At 48.2% G+C, this 24027-nt stretch overlaps 1 protein-coding gene across 9 annotated transcripts in view; it reads left to right on the top strand.

The window, feature by feature from the left end:
* Window positions 1–24027, top strand: part of EVA1C (eva-1 homolog C) — an 84012-nt gene that overhangs the window by 28193 nt on the left and 31792 nt on the right. For 7 of the 9 annotated variants that reach the window (XM_082395074.1, XM_082395070.1, XM_082395072.1 and 4 more), the window contains exons 2-4: window positions 7615–7811; window positions 10757–10880; window positions 18917–19069. In XM_082395074.1, coding sequence (XP_082251200.1) covers window positions 7615–7811; window positions 10757–10880; window positions 18917–19069 — 474 coding nt within the window. The remainder of the gene's footprint in view (window positions 1–7614; window positions 7812–10756; window positions 10881–18916; window positions 19070–24027) is intronic. The other 2 variants (XM_082395077.1, XM_082395078.1) reach the window with 1 other exon arrangement.

The following is a 24027-nucleotide window of genomic DNA, read 5'->3' as shown; positions in this document are numbered from 1 at the left end:
CTCATAATTAACCTACAGAGTCAACTTCTTCATGCCAAACCTGGGACTAGAGAAGCGACTTAAAGTCTAAATAGACTTTTTGATCTTAGTGCTCTTGGGTGTGTGGCCCCAGTCATGAGCCCGTTATCCATTGTAGGGCCTTTCCTGCATCCTTAGACTCACTGACTCATTGCTCTAAAGCCACGTGGGCTGCCCCTCCTCGCGCTTTAGCCAGTTTTCCAAACACACTCACAAACACAAAAGAAAAAATACCCTTTTCTGGAAAAGAACTTCAAACATGTAGAAACACCTTTGAGTATTTGTGAATAAAAGGGTGTGGTCTCTTATCTAAAGGATTAACCGACTGGAGGGTGCTGCTTTATTTTAAGAAAATGGGGGTGTGGGGTAGCAAGAACAGTACAATTGAATTCCATTCTCTTCCCAGAAGTAAGGTTGTGAAATTGGCCCCTGGTGACAGGGGACTTGAGCACACGGGTGTGGGACCGGGGACTGATGTACTTACATCCTGCACTTGGGGTGACTCCCGCGACCTCAGCCCTTGGGAAACTTGGACTTTTGTGGACGGCTTCTGGCTTCAGAAAAGAAAGAGGAAGAATTTGCAGCCCGTTTGTCATCTTCTAAATATTAGTAGTTTTTAAACCTTATTGATTTAAAAACCGGAGAGAGAGAGAGAGAAGGAAAGAGAGAAGGGAAGGGAGGAAAGAAGGAAGGAAGAGAAGGAGGGAGAGGGAGGAAGGGAGAAAGGAAGGGAGGAAAATTTTCTTTTCCCTTCAAGCTCAGCAGTGACATTTCTGGACCGTGACGACATCTACTGGGCTGTGTGCTTGTCTCTGACTTGACCGTCTAACCATTGGTGCTCAGAGCAGAGAGGGGCGACTGGGGGTGTGATTTGCATTGCATCAATGAGTAAGTTCATGTCCTTCAAGATTTACCTTATAATAGCAATACCTTAGTGTTGTGCAATGGTTTATGGTTGATAGAAGATACTCTGCCCATTATGTCATTTGATCCTCACAGTAAAACATGAGGACATCAGTTCTGAGAGGTGATGGTCACAGTCACACACTTTAATCCCAGGTTGAACCCTGGTCTCAGGGCTTTTAATCCTCTGCTCCCCCCACTTCCTCCCTGTCCGTCCCCCTGTTTCAGGATGAGGATTCCTCAGCAGTATGGGATTCTGAAATGCCTTCTGAAATCATCCAAGTTAGATGCAGCTCTTAGCACTGACCGTGTTTTACAGACTCAGTGAACATTCCCTTCAGAATGATGTGCTTAACAGTAACCCTCAGATACTTCATGCAAAAAAAAACGGGGCGGTCTGGTCAAATATGTGCGAGAGATTCTACCACCTATGTCCCTCCTCACGCCCCAGTGCACAGTGGCTTCTCTGTGGTTCTGTGGAGTCCTGCAGGGCAAGAACTGTTTGCCTTGGTTGAACCCATACATTCCAGGCTTATTTCGGATAGACCCTTCTTTTTCCCCTGCGTAATACCTGTTCCTCCCATAGAATGCTTTGCCTCCTCCCATCCCCATTCTTTAAAAATCAGTCATTTACATTCTGGTCCTTCAGTGGTCCCTGGATTATTTGTGTATAAATGGGTTTTCCTTGTAAATGCGATGGGGGTTATGATCCCAAGAATATCTTTCTGAAGACAGAGAAGAGCTTCTGCCCCTCTTAGGGGTTCATTTCCCATGAACTTTTCACCTACCTTTAGAAACAGGGAAACATAAAAGCCTTTATCTAAATTACTCTAAGATTTGCCCAACCCAAGCCTCTCGGGATGTGCCTTTGAGGAAGGTTTGAGCCATGGCGGTGGCTGCCGGAGTTTCTGCTGATACACAGTGGAGGGTTCACCAGGGAAGAGAGTATCCTGGAGTTAAACAGAAGCTGTTCCAAGGCCTCTGGGCTGTGTGCAGCTGATGAAGCATCTACACCCTCCCACTCCCCCCTCTCCCCCAGTTTAAACAAGGATCTACGGAGCATTTACAGGCCATGCCAGATTCTGAGAGGTGATTTCTTAACAGAGTGTGTACTTCTGCCTTCTTTCAGGGTAGCAAATATTTGCCCCCAAATATACAGTTAGACTGTGAAAATGCTGGCAGAGAGTATTAACACATAAAGCATTTTTGACTGATCCAACGCAATGGGGCATTTGATCCAGAGAGAACTGTTAACAAAAAGCTACATCTTTAAAAAGGATCCCATTTGAAAGTTGGTGAGGGCATAAATGAAATAAAATTGGCCATATGTTGATTAAAAAAAAAAGATCCCGTTTGAACCAGCCAAGAAACCAAGGTGTGGGGAAGCTAAGTGCTGTGGTCTGAATGTATTTGTACAACTAAATTTATGTATTGAAATCCTAACTCCCAAAGGGAAGAGGTAGGGCCTTTGGCAGGTGCTTAAGTCATGAGGGTTGAGCCTTCATGAATGGGATTCACTAATCCCATTAATCTCTTACAAAAGAGACCCGACAGAGTTCCCCTGCGCCTTCCACCATATGAGGACACAGTGAGAAGAGGCCAGCTATGAAGCAGGAAGATGGCTCTCACCAGAACGTGACCATGCTGGTGCCTTGATCTTGGACTTCCAGCCCCCAGAACTGTGAGAAACGAATTTCCATCGCTTATAAGCCACCCCGTCTGTGGTGTTTTGTTAGAGCAGCCTGTATGGACTAAGACACTAAGTAACGTGTTGACTCTACACAACACATTGGAAAGAGCGCACGTGTTCATTGGGGAAGCCGGGTAGCACGCTGGAAGGGGCTTTGGACTGGGAGCGGGTCATCTGTCATCTGCCCTTTGTTCAAGGTCAACCTTGGCTGAAGGCTCTTACTCTACCCCAGTTCCTGCCTTCATCCTGGGAGATGCCTGATCCAGAGGGCATCTTCCCAGCTCCTGGCATCCTCATTTCCAAGAATCTTCTCCTCCGCTGACCTCTTGCACACTCTTCCATGGCCACTTCCGTGGCCACTTCATCACCTGCAACTGCTCCGTCTTGAAATCTGTTCAAACAAATTTTGGGCACGAGCTCCTCCCTCTCCAGCTTGCTGGTGTGCTTGCCTCCACTCTGACCTTGCTGGATCTCAGCAGGACCTCTGTGTTCCCTTGGGCCTCTCCCGTGATCGTCTCCTTCCCTGTATTTAGCTTGGAGCCCACAGTCCATCATTTCAAGCTCTCTCTTGCTAGCACCCGCTTTCATATTTTTTGAACCTTAATCTACAGTAAGGAGTATAATTTACATATGACCTCAGACTCTTATGTACATATATTTTTACACATACATACAAACATGCATAGACCTATCCCAACTTTAAAACAATCATAATTATTTAAAAATCTCTCCCTGGACATCAGTTCTTATGACTATAGCCCTATTTCTCTCCTTATCTTCATCAAGTTGTTGTAAAGGTCATCTGTATAAACTCTTGGTTTCCTATGGCTGCTTTAATAAATGATTACCCAGCACAGGCTTATTCTCTTACAGTTCTGGAGGTCAGAAGTCTAAAATCAAGGTGTTGGCAGGCCTGCATTCCTTCTGGAGGCTTCAGGGCACAATCTGTTTCCTTGTCTTTTCTAGTTTCTAGAAACCGCCTACATTTTTTGGCTCCTGGCTGCCCCATTCCAACCTCTGGTTCTGTTGCCACGCCTCCTTCTTCTGACTTTGACCTTCTTGCCTCCCTCGTATAAGGACCCTTGGAATTATACTGGTCCCTCCCAGATCAGCCAGGATCATCTTGCCATCTCAAGATCTTTAACTTAATTATAACTGCAAAGTCCCTTTTGTAATGTAAAGCAACATATTTATAGGTTCTGGGGACTGGTCCCTGTGGACATTTGGGGGGGGGCCATTATTCTGTCTACCAGGTGAACCATCTTAGATTTTCTTAACTTCCACTCACTTTCAACCTTTTCTAAACAGGCTTCTGTTCCCCACTCACCATCCCTAATGCCTCTCCAAATGGTCGTTGATGCCCTCCATGTTGCTGAAAGCAGTGGGTAGTTCTAGTTGTCCTTCTTTGGACCTCTTAGCAGCTCCTGACTTAGTCGGCCAATCAGAATGGGGCATGGAAGGCACCTATGGGGGCCATAAGGTGGGCGGGCCAATGACTTGTCCTCATGAGGGTTTCCTCTGTCACTATGGAGGAGGATCTACTGTGGATGGGGTCAGCTGCAGAAGACGGGGTTCCATGGCTCTCCGTGCCCTATAAATCAACCACAGGCTCCACAGTATCTAGACTTTCTTTATTAGTGTAAAGTATTGGTCACAAAACTGCAGGTAAAGGTTTTCTAAACAAACATTTATCTACCAACAAAAAAGTACACAGATCCTAAGTGCGTAGCTGGGTGAACTTTCACAAAGTAAAACACGTATCCACCCTTCAGGTCAAGAAACAAAGCTTTGCCAGCTCACACGCACTCCCTGTCACGTCCCCTCCCTGTCACCTAACCCCTCTCTTCCCAAAGGTCACGCTATCCTGGGGAGGCATGGGTGGTTTTTAAATTTTTGCCCTTTTAAATAGACTTTCTTTCTGAGAAGTTTTAGGTTCACAGCAAAATTGAGCAGAAAGTTCAGAGATTTCCCGTATATCCCTGTCCCCGCCGCACACACAGCCTTCCCCACTATCAGCATCCCACACCAGCAGTGCATCTGTTACAATCAGTGAACCTACTTTGACACCTGTTTATCACCCAGAGTCCATAGTTTACACTAGGGTTCACTCTTGATGTTATACATTCTTTGGGTTTTGACAAATATATAATGATATGTATCCCCCAGTATAGTATCAGACAGGATGGTTTCATTGCCCTAAAATTCCCCTGTGCTCCACCTATTCACCCCTCTCTCCCCCCAGACCTCTGGCAACCACTAATGTTTTCACTGTCTCCATAGTTTCGGCTTTTCCTGAATGCCGTATAGTTGGAATCACGCAGTATGGATCCTTTTCAAATTGGCTTGTTTCACTTAGTCATATGCGTTTGTTTCCTCTGTGTCTTTTGTGGCTTCATAGCTCGTTTCATTTAGTGCTGAATAGTATTCCATTGCTGGACCTAGGCATAGGTTTTCGAAGAAGGAATTGGACCGAGTCTAGAGCAAGTTTTACTGCTGAAGTATCTTCTTGGAACTTGTATTAGTGTTAGGACTGATGTACCGGGAAGGAGGCTCCCCTTCCGCCTCAAAGTGCAGAAGGGCCTGAAAGACCTCGAGTTAGTCAATTCTGTGCATTGAGCTTCTGCCTCCAGAATATCACTCAGAATATGAATACGGTATGCAGGGGGGCTCGGGCCACTGTGCTGCATGGTGTTGTGTTTTGATGTAAATGGTCCCACGGAGATCAAGTTTGTTTACTGGGTACAGAGTACATGACAAATAGGATGAAGAAAGATGATGGCCTGAACACAGCAGAAGTTTCTTTCTCACTCATGTGACAATCTGTGGAGCAGGCAGCGATTCCCTCCATGAATCCAGGACCCAGGCCCCTTCCATCTTGTGGCTCCACCTGCCCCAAGGCCTTATCATCACCTTCATTTAGCCAGAGTAACACATGGCCTTTTGAACAAACCATAAACATGAAGCTGAAGTCATGCTCCCAGAATTAATTTAACATTTCAGTCAGCTGATCATCTCCATGAATGATGGGTGATGGACAAGAAAGTTTTAATGACAAAGCTAAAGCATGGGGGTACCAGTCTGGGAAGCCTCAGGGTGGGTGCTGGCCTGGGAGCAGCCTAAGGGCCACTGTGAGTTCCCTGGTGTGGCTCATAACACACCCCCACAAATGATCTTGTACAAATCAAATCATGGCTTAAACAGGGCTCACCTGTGTATCCTACAGGATGACACTGACCTGGGGCCCTAGGACCACCAAGGGGCCTCTTCCTGGCCCCTCTTGGTGGCCTGAGGGGTTCACCTTATGAGTGACAGCATTCCACCAAGCAGGACCTTGACTCACATGCCTGCTGCCTGATGGCAGTTTTGCTGCTCAAGCTAGACTTTGCTTCTCTAAGCAAAGTTAAATCAGGGTAGCTGATGTCTTGGCCTTTCTTATGATGATTGTCATGGGCGGGAAGAAAAAAAAGGAGTTGCAGTGAAAGACCTACAGTCTGGATGCAGTGTGCTGTCGAGGGCGCCCGGTGTCCGTCTTCAGGCGGGCAGGTGTGGATTGACCGGTGTGCCCACCCTACGGCAGAGCACCTCAGTCCCTTCTCTGTGACTGTCAGGGAAGCCCAGGGAGCTGGACTGGGTGCCTTTTGCAGAGCATTACGGCCCGGAGAGGATTTTGAAACCTAAGCAGGACTAGCTAGAACACGGCCTGGCCGTGTGGGAACTGGGGAGCTCTAAGGCTGCCCTCCTCCACTCCCCCTCCTTCCCCTCGGAGGCCGAAGGCTGCCAAACCGTCTCCCACACACCTCACCAGAAAGTCCCTGGCTTCCCTCCCAGCCGCCTTGCGATTGACCTCGTGAGGTGTGAGAAGGAGGAAAGGAATCTGAGTTTCAGATGAACCTTCCCTCCTCCTTTCTGAAAAAAAGTCCAGGCCGCCAGCGCCTGTCAGGCGGTCCGCTCAGCTCCTCCGAGCCCAAGGCCCTGCTCAGCGCAGCCGGCCAGCTGGAGACGCAGGGCTCGGGAGCCTGTATGAGTCTGCGGGGCTGCTGTAACAAATGACCACTAACCTGAGTGACTGAAAACAACAGAAATACATTCTCTCAGAGTTCCAGAGGCCAGAAGTCTGAGATCAAGGTGTCCGGAGGGCCGTGCTGTCTCTGGAGTTTCTAAGGAAGAGTCTTTCCTTGCCTCTTCCAGCTCCTGATGGCTCCCGACAGTCCTTGGTGTCCTTGGCTTGTAGGAACATCACTCTAGTCTTTCCATGGCTGTCTCCCTCCGTGTCTCTTCTCTTCTCATCAGGACACGGGTCATACAGGATTAAGGGCCTTTCTTACTCCAGTCTGACCTCATCTTAACTAATTATGTCTGCAACGACCCTCTGCCCAAATAAGGTCACATTCTGAGGTTCCGGGTGAACATGAATTTGGGGGGATGGGACACTATTCGGCCCATAACAGAGCCCCACCATCCTCCCCTTCCCTTCCCTTCAGAGAAGGCCCTTATCCCATGCAGGGAGCTTGCCTTGCTTTCTTCTCCAGGACTGAGGCAGGCCCAGGAGTGGTTTCCTAAAATAAAACGGGATCCCCTCGCCCCAGGAAGGCCTGGCCCAGCTAGTGGGAGATCAGAGAACCCGAGTCTCCCCCAGGACAGGCATCTACATGCCCAAGGGACACCTACTTGCATTTTTTTCCTGCTTTATAGAGATGCTTCAGGACTTCTTGGCTCCTGGCCCGTCCTTTAGTGCTTCCTGGAGGGAAGGAGCCCTTGGAGGCTTGCAACGGGCCATTCCAGACCAAGGTTTCCAGCCCAGACGGAAAAACGAGCATCCGCTCCCTCCGCCCCAGCTCCGGGCCTGTCTGGTGTCCTGTCCAGGGAGCTGCTGAGGAGGCCCCGCCCACACCTTCCTCACTGACCAGCTCCTCCCTCCCGGGAGCCGAGGTCCTCCTGCTCCAAAATCCATGAAGGGGTGCCGAGCTCCTGGGCCTCTTGTAACCCGGCTGAATATTTTCCAGGTTACCTAACCAAACTCCTGCAAAACCACACCGCCTATGCCTGTGATGGGGACCATCTGGATCTGCAGTGCCCTCGGCATTCGACGATAAGTGTCCAGTCGGCGTTTTATGGGCAAGATTACCAAACGTGTAGCGCACAGCAGCCTGCCTCGCAGAGAGAAGACAGCTTAACCTGTGTGGCGCCCACCACCCTGCAGGTATTGCCTTTCATAGATGGTTTAAGATGACAAAATGGGTTCCTCTCTCTCTCCCTCTCTGTCCCTCTCTCTGTGTATATACTTGTGATTCTGTAGTGTACTCAAAGCAAACCCGCTCCATGAAAATCTCAGTGTAGACAAATCACGAATTTTGCAGGCGAGCTATTCTTTGCTTCTCAGAAGGATTCTTTACCAAACGAGTCTAAATAGAATTCCTGCTTATTGGAGAGCTCCCTTAATACACTTGCAGAATGAATTTATTCATAGGCACACTCTTCCCTGCAATAAAGTAAAGTATCATCATGTTGGGCTTTAACCTCCAGACCTACGTTGCCCATCAGTACCCCGGGAGAGAGGAAAGGCTGTGCATTCTTTAGTGGAAACCACAAGGCAGACATCAGAAGTCATGATCAAATTCTTAGAGAATGCACTCAAGGAAGGGGAATATCACTAATTATCTTTTTTTTTTTTTTTTTTTTAATGGTTTGCTTCTCCAGTGGTAGATAATCATGTTATTCTCGTTTGGAGCTATTTTGGGCAGCTTCTGCTGGTTCGTCCTTGATAGTACCAGGAATTAGGGGTGGGGGGTGGCTGACTCATTCTTTTTTCAGTCGGCATTGGGGAAATATGTGGTCTACGGGGAGGTCAAAACTAATATAACAATGATGATTTTAGACTATTCTGGCTTTCAATTATCCAGACAACCTCTATTCTGCTCTCCCAGGCCCCTCAACATTTATAACTAGTTAGCTAAAATTATGGAGTCGCTTGGCCTTGGATTTTTTTAATGCCTCCAAAGTTCCCTATGAATCCGTTGAAGTCACGGTGGTTAGAGCAGATAGGTGGCAAATTAGATGTCAGCTTGATTTTGTCAGTTGTGGGAAATGTGGGTAATGGTAAATTTCCTAGGAGGACTGAGGAGAGATGGAATTAGCTCTAATGCTGTGCAGCTCTCCCTAAGGCCGGAAGAGGAGAAGCAAACATAAAATGATCATGTAAGGATTTTTCTATTTTGTCTACTATTTACTGCTTCCAAGCTAAGCATTGTAGTACCTGGGTGGTCATGTGATTGGTAAAGACACCAACTGAGGAGCCAAAAGAATGGGTTTGAATGAATCCCCTGGTTTCCACCCCCCCCCCCCCCCGCAAGGAGAGACCACGTGTGTCTTCGGGAGGCAAGCAGTTACTTTCCTTGTGTGCCCCGCCCTACCCCCAGTCCTTCCCTGTACCTTGAGAATGTTCCCTTTCCTCCCCCCAACACTCTTGCCCGCCTATCCCTGGTACCCAGGCTTTCCGCTGCCCTCCTAGGGGCATAAAAAGAACGTGGCCAGTGCCACCAGGGCGGCAGTGCCTGCTTTGTGAAAGTATGAACTCCTGGCATCCTGCGGTTCCAAAACACGGCCACCTCACCCTCCAACACGGGCACCTGTTTGTGCCAGGCATCCCCGAGGGAAGAGGATGTTGCCATAACCGGGCAGACAAGTCAGAATTTGTGAACACGATTCTGATGTTGTGCGGAGGGTTTGTTTGCCAGAAACATCCCCGCGCGCTAAGAGATCCTGTACTTTGTCTTTTAACCTGTGTTTGGGAGCTGAGGCAAGGTGCTTCCTCAAGGGGCAGTTGCTTAACGTAGGAGAGAACAGGTTGATGTCCACACCGGAGCACCTCACCTGATCTAGCCCACGACTAAATGGCTATAGGAAGTCCCCTCTCTGCAATCTCCAGCTGTAATACAGTTTGGAAAGAGCTCTGCCCTTGGGTCCCATTCCATGGCTGTAACACCAAGAGCCATCGGAGGGCTGAGTTATTTCACGATACCCTCAGCCATGGAATATGCACCATCATCTGGGGGTCCTTGGGGTTTCCCTGGGCATTTTTCCTGATCTTATGCGCATCCGCGGGGCCCCTGAGGTGACGGGGGATAGCTGGTAGGGCCAGCATCCTTCGCGGAGATACTCCACGAGCCACTATGAGAACATGGCGACTCAGACAGGCTCGGGAATGTGCACTAAATTCCGTCCAATGGTAATAAGTAGATTCTTGGGAACATTTTTACTGTACTTGGTGTGGAGGACCTCTGTGTCTGTCGTCGGCAGGGCCTGATCCGTCTGGGAGCTGGCAGGGCAGCAGCGCGACGCTGGCCCATCTGCGACCCAGTACTGGGCGTTCCCCGAGCTTCCACAGAGCAGACTCACTCTCCAAGGTGTGATCTGCCTGGAAGAGGTCGGGAGAGATTTGAAGGAAAGCTTTTTTTTAATGAAGGAAAAATTTTAAGCCAAATGCTCAACAGAAAGCCTGCCTATTCCACCCAGAAAATTGCTCCACCAGGAAAAGTGGGTCCCACGTCCTTGAGGTTAGCGAGGGTGGGAATCAGCTTTTTAATTTTCATTGGTTGGCCTGCTTTTGGGTTGGGGTCTCCGAGGCGTCCCCCAAATGCTGAGCTCCCCTGTGGCCAGCGTCAGGTGTTTTTAAGGACGAGGATCTGTGGTTACGATTCCCGCTCCCCAGAGCCCTCTGTCAGCCTTAAAATCAGGGAGCCTTCCCGGAAGGGGGCCTCCGAGTCCCCTCCGGTCCGCACTCTGCGGTACCCTGATCTTGCCCCCGGCCCTGGGAGCCTCCGTGATGCGGCACTCTTGCCAAAACTGTCAGCGATGGTGCCAGGTGAGCCAAATAGGAGGCTGGTTTTCTGAGGGAGGCCTGGCGCTCTTGGAGCAGGTTTCGTCTTGGGGGAGACATGGGGAGACACGCAGCCGACCTGATCAGCCGCATGCGGGTGCTTCCATCTTAGACAAAGCTGGTACCAGCGAGAAGGTTTTAAAACGTGAGCCCCAGGCCAGGCAGGCAGGTGCCCTTCCTCCTGAGAGCCCAGAGCAGCCCAGGTGTGGAGTCTCGCAGACACTGTGTGTGGTTCTCAAGCCTATCCTTTTTCTACCCCCTCATTTTAGAAGGTGCTGGACGAATGCCAGAACCAGCGGACCTGCCACCTCCTGGTCAATAGCCGTGTTTTTGGACCTGACCTTTGTCCAGGAAGCAGTAAATACCTCCTGGTCTCCTTTAAATGCCAACCTAGTAAGTAACTTGCGAGGGGCACAGCGTGTGCAGGGGGTGGGTTCCCTGACGAAAATGCTCCGCCAGCTGACGTTCGTCCAGCTTTGAAACTCCTGTTCATAGGAATGTCGGGGCCCCATCCCACGTGGTTTTTTAGTTTGTGTGTATTTGTGTGCATGTGTGCACGCACGCGCACTTATCTGTGTGCATTCTTGCAAATCCCTGAATTTTAAAAAATCCTTCCTAATGTGTAAAACTTGGTTGTACTGATGCTAAAGATGCCAGGTGACAAGAGACTGCGATGGCTTTTCCCCAACATGAGGAGCTGGCTGTCCTTTTCAGAGAAAGGCTTGTTATGAGGCTCCGCCTCCCCCGGCTGCAGGGCGACTTTTTCTTCTGAGGGGGCTGCTGGCACAGCTGCCACCTGAGCCCACGATTCCAGATCTTTACAGACTGGCTTCTTCCCACTTTCACCTTCAGTGGGGGCTCCTGAAGCAGCGTGTTTCCTAAGCAGAAAGCAAGAGGAAGAGGACTTGGCGGGAGCAAGCTCTTCTATTCTGATTCTTGCACTTCTCTCCACTAACTCTCGCCATTTCTAACGCACACCAGTTTTGTGGTTAACCCATTGCAGGCTAAAAATAATTGCTCTTCCATGAGGAGGTCCCACCTCCAGGCTTGGAGGGTCTGCCTGAGAGAAGCCATAGGTAATTACAGGTTCCTGGTAATACTTGGAAAACTTGTTGAAAGACAGCAGTGTTCTAGCAACAACATTTAGCCAAACATCAGGGATAATAATTTGTAAAATTCTGTACTGCCACAACAATGCAACGGTTCTCATTTTTTTGCATCTTGTTCTGTGTCGGTTTCTGCCTCTGGAGCCCAGCATCTCCCAAGACACTGGTGGCCTGGGTTCCTGTGGTGGGTGAGGCATCAGCCATATGCATGGAACGGTCTCAGGCACACATCTTCAGAGAAAGCCCTGGATGCTTTGGCAAATATCCAGGCTTCTGTCTCAAATCCTTTCCTTGCTGGGACCCAGATACCTTAGAACGGCCCGATGGCTCAGCGCCCCTACTGTGCCTCCAAACACACACTCATACTCACACGTGCACCCGTGTACACGCTATCACACACTCACAATGCACACGCTATCACACACAATGCACACGCCTGGACTCTCCCACGTATACACTGTCACGCCCATACACACTGTTATACACGTATGCACTGTCACACATGTAGTCATACCACATACACACACTCACTCACAAGTACACACAATCACAAGCTCTCACAAGCAGGCCCAAAGTTTGCAGAACAGCCTAAACTCCCCTGCTCCCCACCCAGGAATTCTCACCAACTCCTGCCCCACCCCGTAGACTCAGGAAAATCACTTCTAGATCCCCACGTTTTTAGTGGCTTCCTCCCTCTGCTGAATCTCAAAAAATGACCACACCCTTGACCACGCCCTGGCCATGCCCTTGGCCGCACCCTTGACTGCTTTAGCTTTGCCTTCTTTTTCTCTTCTGCCCGTTTATTGTGATAGTCTCTCACATTTTCTATATGTTGGAAATAGTTCATAATAAAAAGATGGGCAGGAACAGCCTTTAGAAGAAGTGAAAAGACCCTTATGAAATTGGCAGGACCCTGGATAAGCCAGTGCTGGGCCACAGCCTTGTTTCTACAGTGGGCAGTTAGGTCTGTTTGCTAATTTCATTTCCTCAAACACTTATTAAGCACCTGCTCTGCACAGGTGTGGGCCACGTTTTGGTTATGAAGAGAACTCACATCTCACAGAGGATTCCTGGATGGTGGTTCTGTCTTGGGTGGTTTCCAATGTCCCTTCATAAAGCGAGCATTTATTGAGATCTTCACATAGCCAGTTGATTCTCATCCTTTAGATTCTAGGCCAAAGAGCTCCTTTCTCCAGAAGGACCTTCTCTGTCCAAAAAAATATCTAAAGAAGACCCCTGCGCCCTTGGTACTGTGCAAGAAGCTCACAGGAGGAATTGACCTCGGCAGGAACTCAGGGAAGGCTTTCCCGGCAGATGGTGATGACCTTCTGGGGTGGAGTCAGGGCACAGAAAGCTGACTCATTGCAGAGGCCTGTGGCAGGGGTGGTACAGAGTGGTGCAGGGGCCGGAAGGAGCAAAAGGAGCCCTAGGCAGAGAGCTGGAGCACGATCCAGGGCCCTGATGGCCAGGAAGGGGGTGGAGTCTTCCTGTAGGGCAGCATTGAAGCAGGGAGGCTCCTCGGCTGGGGTGGTAGAGGCCCCTCTGGCTTCCCTGTGTGTAACGGATTTGAGGGGCAGAGCCCTTGCATCTTAGTCCGTTTGAATTGCTACAACACAATGCCATAAATTAAGTGGCTTATAATCAACAGAAATTCATTTCTCTCAATTCTGGAGGCTGGGAAGGCCAGGATCAAGGTGCAGATTTGGTACCTGCTGAGGGCCTGCTTCCTCATAGGCGGCTGTCCTTTTTGCTCTAACCACATGGCGGAGGGGAATCTCTCTGGGGCCTCGTGTACCAGAGCATGGATCCCATTCATGGGGGCTGTGCACTCATGACCTCATCACGCCCCAAAAGCCCCACCTCCTGATACCATCACATGGGCATTAGGATTTCAGCATATGAATTGTACGAGGACACAAACATTCAGACCAGAGCCCCTGGGCTTCGCTGGTGGTACAGTGGTTAAGAATCTGCCTGCCAGTGCAGGGGACACGGGTTCGAGGCCTGGTCCGGGAAGATCCCACATGCCGCAGAGCTACTAAGCCCATGTGCCACAACTACTGAAGCCTGCGCTCTAGAGCCCGTGAGCCACAACTACTGAAGCCTGCGCTCTAGAGCCCGTGAGCCACAGCTACTGAGCCCGCAAGCCACAACTACTGAGCCCGCGTGCCACAACTACTGAGCCCACGTGTCACAACTACTGAGCCCGCGAGCCACAACTACTGAGCCCGTGAACCTAGAACCCACCGCAATGAGAAGCCCGCACACCGCAACAAAGAGTAGCCCCCGCTCATCGCAACTAGAGAAAGCCTGCGCGCAGCAACGAAGACCCAACGCAGCCATAAATAAATAAATAAATAAATAAATAAATAAATAAAAGAAACCAGAGCCCCTCGTGTGACCTGGACATTGGTGACCTGAAGCACTGCCGTTTAGGTGGCAGCACCTGTTGCTGCTGTGAAGTAGGGGTGGACGTGAGGTCCCCACACCCTCCTGCCTCTTCTTCTGCAACCCTGTCACCTCCTGAGGCTCTTCTCCACGGCCCCAGTTCCAGCCCCCGCCTAACACTCTGACGGTCCAAAGGCCCCACGGCTGCACCCAGGTACGCATGGAGCCAGCAGTTACCGTGAGAGCCAGTTATACCCATCTCTTCCCACCTGTGCCTCTGTGCAGTGAAATCTGCCCTGATGGAAGTACTTACACCAGGGAAATTGGCTAAGGCTACAAATCAGGGCTTGCTTGTATGTTTCTTGGAGAGTATTTTACCAACAATCCTCATTAGAATCTTCTTTTCCCCGATCGTGTGCCATGCTTCACTTCCTCCCTAAATATCATCCCTTCAGAGAATTTTGGTTTCAGTGAGTCTTTGAATTTAGGGTTCATGTTCCTGTCTGCTGTGGAGCTGCTGTGTGACCTTGGGCAGAGGAGGGAAACTTTCTGAGGCTCCCTAACTCAATTATAAAATGAAGATAAAGCACCGTCTACCTAGGGCTGTTGTAAAGGCTAAAAATACAGTGCTGTATGTAAAATGCTTAGCACAGCACCTGTCGTGGAGTTGAGCTCAGCGATTGGTAGCTATTATTCCAAGAGGCAGATTAAAGTAATTCTTGCCAAAGGTGTGAATGACTGAAAGGCAGTGATATACCAATGGCTGGGGGTGCAGGGTGGGGGGGTGCGGTCTGCCCTGAGTTCAGGCAATAGCAGGGTGCACTGTCTGCTGAGAATTTAAAAACACAATAAAAGAGACCAAGTATCTGTCTGCATGTTAACATTGCCATGCACTGGCAGTCGTAAATAATGTCAATAATAACATGTTCGCATCATGGCAGATGACCCCACATGCCCATCTTTGAAAGGCCACTGCTGATATGCAGATGTGTCTATGCATTGTTTTTTGTTTGTTTTTATACATTTATTTATTTATTTATTTTTGGCTGCATTGGGTCTTCGTTGCTGTGCACGCGGGCTTTCTCTAGTTGCGGCGAGCGGGGGCTACTCTTCATTGCGGTGCGCGGACTTCTCATTGCAGTGGCTTCTCTTGTTGTGGAGCACGGGCTCTAGAGCACAGGCTCAGTAGTTGTGGCACACGGGCTTAATTGTACCGCGGCATGTGGGATCTTCCCATATCAGGGCTCGAACCTGTGTCCCCTGCGTTGGCAGGCGGATTCTTAACCACTGCGTTACCTGGGAAGTCCATATGCATTGTTAAAGAGGAATGCATCGCACACAAAGACCTCTAATTAGGAGAGAAAATTTGTTTCTGTTGTCCTTTAAGCAGAGTCATGGTTCTACCTCTACCCAGGCTTCTGGGTGAACCATCCAAACCCACAGAGATGTTGGCAACCCATTTCTGGAAGGCTGCCCACACTCTAACCCAGCTCTAACACAGATTCTAGTTCTCTGAGAAAAGCAGCAATTATGTTAATGGTCCCATTGTTTTTAGAACCCAGAAATGTCACTCTCAGGTGACAGTGAATTAGTACATTCCCAAGGAACCAAGGGACTCAACATCATACAGCGGTAACCTCCAAGCACATAATGTGACACTCCCAGGCCCCTCCATTCCAGGAGATGATTTGCCCATATTCTGGGGACAGAAATCACTGGAGGCCTTAACATGGGAGTGTCATGTTACTGGGTGAGTTTGGCTGGTACCGAGGCTGGAACCTTTCATGAACGTGTCTTAATAAATCAGAGAGATGGGGGCTACTAAATGCATTTCATGACATGCCTTAAAAAAGCTCATCTAATTTTTAAAAATTCTGATAAAAAAAGAAAGAAACCATTCGTGTTAAAAAGTTTCCGGATTACAGAGATAAGGCTTGCTTTTCGTCCTGTTTTCTCCCTTCTCCTTTTTGGCAAGCTCTGCCGATGGAAGGCGGTTCACCAAAAATTCTTAGCATTTTTGGTATTCTTCTAGTTGGAAGGGTACTTGAGCTCTTTTGGTGTGTCTACTAGGCCCTCTGTTCTGCATCAAAGGCCATTGCTCACGCTGGACCTTTGAAGTCAGGCAATATTTCGGGTGTTGGTGGGATTTAGTGTTTACTCATCAAAAGCACTGAAAAACTCATACCAGTGAGGATATGACTCACCGAAATCAAACCCTCCAATGTCAAGGTCAGACACAGTGTTCTTTTTATTTAGAAAAAGAAAACAAAACTTTTCTTGGCTCTAAGTTTAAACTGTTATATTAAGATTCCAGTGAGTGGGTAAAGGGCCTCCTAAACATTTGCTTAGTCATCACCTGACATTTCCTTCCTCTGATGGGTCCTCAGCTATGTTCACATACTAGAGAGGATGACGATTCTGTGAGCATCTGAAACCTGGCTTCTGCTGTGCACCTTTCATTCATGAATCTTCCCATCATCATGTTTTAAAGAACCATTGCCCAAGTTTTCCAGCACCAGAGCTGATGGTAATCTTGAGATCCTAAAATTTTTCCTTCAAGCAGTTCAAAAGTTTGGCCTCACTGCTACTTCTCTGTTTTCAGGAGAAAGGCATGGGAATTTACAAGTTACCAAAAGGTGGCATTTCTATTAGGACATTATTTTCTTTCATGTTTTAAGTTTGGGACTTAAGCATCAGCAATTCCAGGATGTGAAGGTCCCACTGGCCACCGTTGCCCTGATGTTTACTGCTCGCGCCTTCTTCTTCTTCAGGGAATTTCAGATTGGTTTGATCACAACCCCGAGTGAGAAAAACATTTTACATTTTGGCCCTACATAATGCACAGTCGACTGAAAAAATCTTTTATAAACTAGTGTTTATCCTTACTTTGCGTGATGCACTTTGATGTTTTCTGAACTATTCTTTATTTTTTTAAATTTCTAATCACAACTCAGCAAATTAATTTCATGACTTATTAATGGGCCTCAAATGACAATTGGAAAACTTTGGTTTCAGGGAATCAGGCTGCACCTCCAATCCAGGAAAGAAAAGTGGAACAAAAACATGAATGGGAGAGAGAAGTGAAAGACAGGTTGCCTGTGAGGGTGATGGAGGGTGTGGGCTAGTTTTCCTTCCTCTTTCTCCCCATCCTAGGCAGCCCATGACACCCTGAGCAGCTCCTGGAATTTAGCTCTTGTTTGCTGTTGACACCAATGCTTGTCTGGCTGAAAGATGTGCCTCAAAGTAGAAAAAAGTAGGACTGGGGTGATAGAGTGGGGCTAGCATTTTTTCATGATTTTTCTTATACAAACATTTGGGTGAGGGAGGGAGAGAACCACACATGCAAAGAAATAACCATGGTCCCCTTTATGTTTTGCTTTGCTTTTATTTTGCAAGGTGTAAAATAAGTGGGAGGCTAGGAAAGGACATTTATAACGTTTAAGAGACAAAAGTTCAAAAGTTAGCATCCAGAATCTATGAATCACTCCTACAAATGATTTCTAAAAATCTGAAACACAACATGCAAAGGATGTGAAGAGGTGGCTCACGGAAGGGCTGTTTTGAGTAGTAAATTCACTGATACATTTAAAGATCCTAGAACAAGGCCTAAGTTCAGAGACTGTGCTCAGTAAACATCAGCTATTGTTATTTTAAAAATATCTTTGTTGAGGTATCATTTACATAGCAAAACATTCACCCATTTTAACTGTACAATTCAATGGTTTTTAGTAAATGTACTGAGTTGTGCAGCCGCAAGAGTCCAGCAATAGAACATTTCCACCATCTGAAAATATTTCCTTGTGTCCATTTGCCATTGTCACTTCATGTCCCCAACTCTCAGTCTCAGAAGACCACTAATCTTCATTCTGTCTGTAGAGATTTGCCTTTTCTGGATAGCTCACAGAAATAGAATCATACGTTAGGTAGTCTGCTGTGTCTGCAGTGTTAACTATTATTACTTTTAAAAGTCAAATCATTATTAAACATTTTAGTCAATTGAATGGTTTTGGGGGACACTCTTTTAAAAAAAAACCAATGAACTATATTTTCTCCAGGGCGCATTTATAATGTCAACTCTGTATGACGTTGCAAAGGGAAATTTCACTGTGGTACACAGAATAAACAAATAAATAAATAAATAAACAAACTTTTCCTAAATTCTTTGGGAACAAACTATAAGCTGGAATCGTCCTCTCCTAGGACCCACGCCAGCCCAAGGGCCCGTTGTTCCTGACTTGGGGCCAACTCTTCACACCTCTTCAAAGAGGGATTCTTTTTTTTTTAATATTGTTTTTCATATTCTTTTGCATTATGGTTTATTACATGATATTGAATATAGTTCCCTGTGCTATACAGTAGGACCTTGTTGTTTCAAAGAGTGATCCTTCACAGACACTGTGCCTTGTTTTTTTTTCCTTTCCTAGACAAGGAAATAATTTACTTTCCTATCATTTCTCTTTCTCTTTGTAAATACACAAACGGAATACTAGAACGTTATGAAGTTGGGTGGTGAGGTTTAGCTGGACTCTCTCCTGAACTTAATCTTCCATCAGGTAATTCCTGGTCTTTACCTGTGTGAGTCCCAGTATGGCATTTGAGAAAAGGCTCCCTTCAATTAAGGAACGTGGGACCTCAAGCAGGGAGAGAGAGAAACTCCCTTTATGGCCTGTCACAGGGAGCACTGCTGTCTTCACCCTGGCATCTCTCCTCCTCCGTTTGGTCCTTAGTGTAATTCCTGGGTCTTTGCACTTGTTGACCCTCTTCCTGCAGAGGATTTTGCAGGGTCAGAGAGCCCATGGCAGGCAGGGCCATCCCGACTCTCCCCTTCCTGGGGTGCAGCCCCACGGGGGATGGGACCTGGCCGGGACGCGGGCAGTGCTTGCTGATTCCTTCTGAGGAAGCTGATGGTGCCACCGATTTTTGTTTCTGCTTCAGATGAATTAAAAAACAAAACTGTGTGTGAAGACCACGAGCTGAAGCTGCACTGCCACGAATCCAAGTTTCTCAACATCTACTCAGCGACCTATGGCAGGAAGACCCAGGAGAGGGACGTCTGCTCCTCAGAAGCCACGTGGCTCCCCCCCTTTGGTATGTGTCTTTATGTGGCTGTTCTCAGGGTGCTGTCGGAGGCGATTAGGGCTCCGGTCCCTAAGGAAGGAGGCCACGCGCTGGCTGGTACCAGGACTAGAGGGAAAGTCAAGGGCAGGGGGAAACCACCCCCCAGGGTCCTATCTCCCTCTGCCCCACATTCTGGAATCCGTCTGTTGTTCAGTTAGTCTACACCGAGTATTTACTGAGCACCTGCTGTATGCAGGGCCTGTTCTAGGCATGGGGGAGTCATCAGTGACCAGCACAGAGTCTACCTGGAGCTGACCTTCCAGCAGTGGACGAGGAGGCCATGAGAAAGCAGATAATAAATGAGCTAATGTGTCGCACTTCAGGTGCACATAAGCATTAAAGGGAAAAGCACACGAGGAAGGGAGGGAGGGAAGGCCGGTGAGCACGCGGAAGGTGCTGCAGGAAGGCACAGCGTTGTGGAGTGATGGGTGTGCTGAGCAGAGACTCGGGGGGGGGGAGCCTGCAGGTCCTGGGGGCGGCGTCCAGGTGGGGAGAAGAGCCCATGCTAAGGCCCTGAGGCTATGTTCAGGGTGGAGAAGAGCTCAGCGAGTCATTCTTAGAAGTCCACAGTTCGGAGCTAAGATGATGGCCTGACACACCTGAGAGCCCCACCCTTCAAAGTCGCCCTGTATTATTATTAGGGTTCTCCAGAGAAACGGAACCAATAGGAGATAGAGAGATGGATAGATAGATAGATAGATAGATGATAGGTAGATTGATAGATAGATAGATAATTGATAGATGATAGATGATAGATAGAGAATTGATATATAGATCGATAGATGATAGATAGATAATTGATATATAGATAGATGATAGATAGATAGATAGATAGATAGATAGATAGATAGATAGATAGATAATAGATAGATAGATAGAAAGATAGACTGATTTTAAAGAATTGGCTCACATATTTGTGGAGGTTGGCAAGTTTGAAACCTGCAGGGCAGGCTGGCAGTCTGAAAACTCAGGTAAGATTTGATGTTCAGGCTATAGAGTTTGAATTCCGCAGGACAGCAGGCTGGAAACCCCGGCAGAAGTTCTATGTTGCGGCCTGGAGAAAAACTCCTCTTTCAGGTGACCCCAGTCTTTGCTCTTAAGGCCTTCCATGGGTTGGCTGAGGTCCACCCACGTTATGGAGGGTGATCTGCGTCACTCAAAGTCTGCTGATTTACTGTTAGTCATACCTTTTTTTTTAGATTGAAGTATAGTTGATTTACAATGTTTCAGGTGTACAGCAAAGTGATTCAGTTATACATGTATATGTGTGTGTGTGTGTGTGTGTGTGTGTGTGTGTATTCTTTTTCAAATTCTTTCCCATTATAGATTATTACAAGATATTGAATAGTTCCCTGTGCTATACAGTAGGTCCTTGATGTTTGTCTATTTTGTATATAGTAGTGTGTATCTGTTAATCCCAAGCTCCTAATTTATCCCTCCTCCCCTTTCCCCTTTAGTAACCATAAGTTTATTTTCTATGTCTAATGTTAGTCATATCTTAAAAATACCTTCAGAATGACATCTAGACTGGTGTCTGACCAAACCACGGGGCACTGTAGCCTAGCCAAAATGACACATGAAATTAACCATCACACGCCCCGATCTGCGGCGGTGAAACGGCCTCAGCTCCACCCGCCGTGTTACCAGAGAGAACAGACCGGTTGTGAAATGGCCCAAGAAGTTGCACTTTATTCATCAAACCTGAAATGAGCTCCTTAATGTGTTAAATTGCTACAATTGATTCCTGGATCACATGTGAAATTAAACATTAATTTAAGAAAGAAGTTTATACATAACTAATATCTTGGATCTGAAAAAAAAAAAAAAAAGAAGAAGAAGAACGTAAAGTGACCTAGCTACACAGGCACACTCTCAGGCAAGGCTGGAGAGAGAACCAAAAAGCAATTCACAAGGAACACGTGTCACATGTGTCTCCGAGGCCCCTCGCCCAGCGTTCAGGGAAGGAAGGCCCTTGCGTCGGGAAGGTAGAAGGTCGTCTGCAGGGCAGCTGAGGCAGACAGCAGAAGCAGGCCCAAGTGGGCATCCGGCCGCTCTTAATCAGCTCCCGTCTTAACAGGCTTGCCTGCCACGTGGGCAGAGAGACCCTCGTGAGGGTGGCTCCTGCTGTCTGTCCGTAGGGCCCGGTGCTCCAGCAAGTGACTTGTGAGTTTGGAAACTCCATTCTCCCTCCCATATAACATCTGCCCGTGTTCACAATGTCTCCACCCCCTTCTCCTTTGTTCCTGCTGCTGCGTTAGGTCAAAGGACCATTGCCTGGTCATCGCAGGAGTCCCCCTGTCCCTAGGCATGGCTTTCTCCCCTGGCTGGCCGGAGGTACCTTCTAAAAGGCAAATCTGATCCCTGCCCTCCTGGCCATCCTGCAGGGGCTTCCTGTATTATCTGGTTTGCTTAGCTGGACAAGGCACCCTTGGTGATCTGACCTCTTTCGACAGAAAGGGACTCCACTTCTTAATATCAGTGTGGGACATCCCCTTTCTCACTGAGTCTAGCTTAGCCATGTGTGTTTTGGGAGACAGCAGTAAGTAACATCTATTTTAGGAGTTCTTTTGAGCAGAACTTGGTCAGCCAGGTAGGTAGATCTGTGTGCAGGCTGAATGACTGACGTTCCGTACGTCACTGCCTTAGGTTCCTGGGAGGTTGGATGGGAGTTGGGTTTAAAGGGAAAAGTCATCAGCCAGAGAAAACGTTAGCAGACCCCGTGGTTCAAAGACAGGTTTCCATAGAGAGTTCAAGGAATCCTCAGGTCAGCCGTAAATAAGCCTTGTTGACTCAGGAAAGGTCTGTGAATGGGAGACTGTGCCCCTTGCTTGGCTGTTCAGTTTCAAAATCCTGAGCCCTGGCCAGTCACATGGCAGAAACAGCCTGTTCACCCTCTCCCCCTCCCCTCCCTCCCCTCACAGCCGCGTGCTTCTGCCCACGGCCCCTTGAGTACCCGAGAGGCCGAGGATCAAGCTTTTCACTGCATTCATGAACCACCACCCTAATGCCAGAGGTCCTCTGGCCCTAGGCTCTGCAGTGTGAAGGGGTCCAAGGGAAAGGGAAGGGGTCCTTGAGGGTCCCCCTTCATCTCACCATCTCGTGTGCCCTTCATCTCACTGTCTCGGGTCCCCCTTCACCTCACCGTCTCGGGTCCCCGTTCATCTTGTCCCCCAGCCTTACGTGGAGGCCTCTGGTTTCACCTTTCGGGTTAGCACTTAAGGGCAGAACCGTGCATGTGTGCAGAAATATGAACCCCAGGCTGCCTGTGCTGATGAATTTTCTTGATCTAACTGAATGCTAAGAAATACTCCACTCCTATGCCCAGGTAAACTGTACGTAAGGGTTTTAAACTGAATTTGGCGTGTTCGCCCCACAAAAATCATCAGTTTTCCCTCTGGTATAAACACACTTTAATATCACCCACTTTAAAAAGCACCCTCTTTTGACCCCCTGTCTCCCATCCACTGCATCTGCAAGTCCTGTGGGCTCTCCCCGTACCCAGTATCCAGACTGTTTGCTCCCAGCCCACTCAGGGCTTCTCTCACCTGGACCATCTGGGCTGCCTCTTGACTGGTCTCCGGCCTCACTTCTCGATTCCATACCCTCCCTTAGCCCCTTCTTCACTTAACAGTCAGAGGGATTTTATTTAAATCAAATCAGATCACATCCCCCCACCCCACTTAAAGCCCTTCACTCTGTCTACTGTAGGATAAACCCAGTCTCCCAGCTGTGGTCCGCCTCTCTCTCTCCTTCCTTCACTACCTCTGGAGCACTCCACACTCATTCATACCCCAGGGCCTTTGCACAAGCTCTTCCTTTGGCCTAGAATGATCTCACCCCACATCTTTGCATGGCCAGCTCCGTCTCGTCATTCGGGAATCAACTCAGGCGTCATTTCAGAGAGGTTTTCTGAAGCAGCTTGCCAACACGGAACCTTGTCCCTGCCATCCCACTCGAGCTGTCCCCATTTGATTGTCTTCATAACATGGAAATAGTCACTTATGTGCATATGGTCTCTCTCCCCTGGAGAAAGCCAGCACTGCAGAGGAGATGTGTCTTTTTTTTTCCTGTGGAATTCCCAGCAAGCAGAGCAGAGCCTGGCACAGAGCAGGTGCCCATGTGAATCTCGAGCCCCGTGAATGAATCAGAGCCCCCCCTTCCTAAGTGAGGCGCCCACACTGGCCTCTGGCAGGTGGATGGTTGCCGGCCTGGAATGTGGGCCTGGTGTTGTCACAGCTTCCAACCTCTCATGAGATGCTGGGAATCTGAATTTTTTTTTAATGTGAAATTTTTCAACTTTTAAAACACCGTGCGAGCCAAACAAAACATGCCTACAGGCCACATCCGGTCCATGGGCCGCCGGTGTGTGATCCCTGCTCTCAGTTCCAAGTTATTACTGCAGCTGGGCCTCAGCACTTTGAAGAAGGAGAAAGGGCTGTTTATTTTTAACCCCGGAACCTGGCGTGAGCTTGGGAGGATGGTTGCCTAAAGGCCAAGTGGTCGGGTCTCACCTTGGGCCTCTGAAACGGGATGTGTGTGCTTTTACTCTTGCATGTAAGCTAAAGTCTGGTGCAGCCCCACAAGCTCAGAGTCTGGGTACCGAGGGCAGCTCCCCATACTCGGTCAGAAAGCAGAGTGGAGCGGGGCTTTAGCACTCAGATACCCAGCAAGAGCATTTCCAGTTCTTTCTAAAAGATAATCGTTGTGATGATTGTTGTTCTGCACAAGCACCGTCATTGTATTGAACAGAAATAAGAAAAAGATTCAGTCACAGATTTTTCCCATCAAATGAAAAGATTTTTCTTTTCAGGATCTCTTCCAAGTCCTGGTGTATGATGAGCAGAAAACAACTTTTACATAATGGCAATTCTGAAGTAGATACATTTGAATTCTGCTTTGAAATTTAACTTTATATCATGTGTGGTTTT

Source organism: Balaenoptera borealis (genome assembly GCF_965194805.1).
Source record: "Balaenoptera borealis genome assembly, chromosome: 5".
Taxonomy (NCBI): domain Eukaryota; kingdom Metazoa; phylum Chordata; class Mammalia; order Artiodactyla; family Balaenopteridae; genus Balaenoptera; species Balaenoptera borealis.
This window is presented reverse-complemented; position numbering and strand designations above follow the sequence as displayed.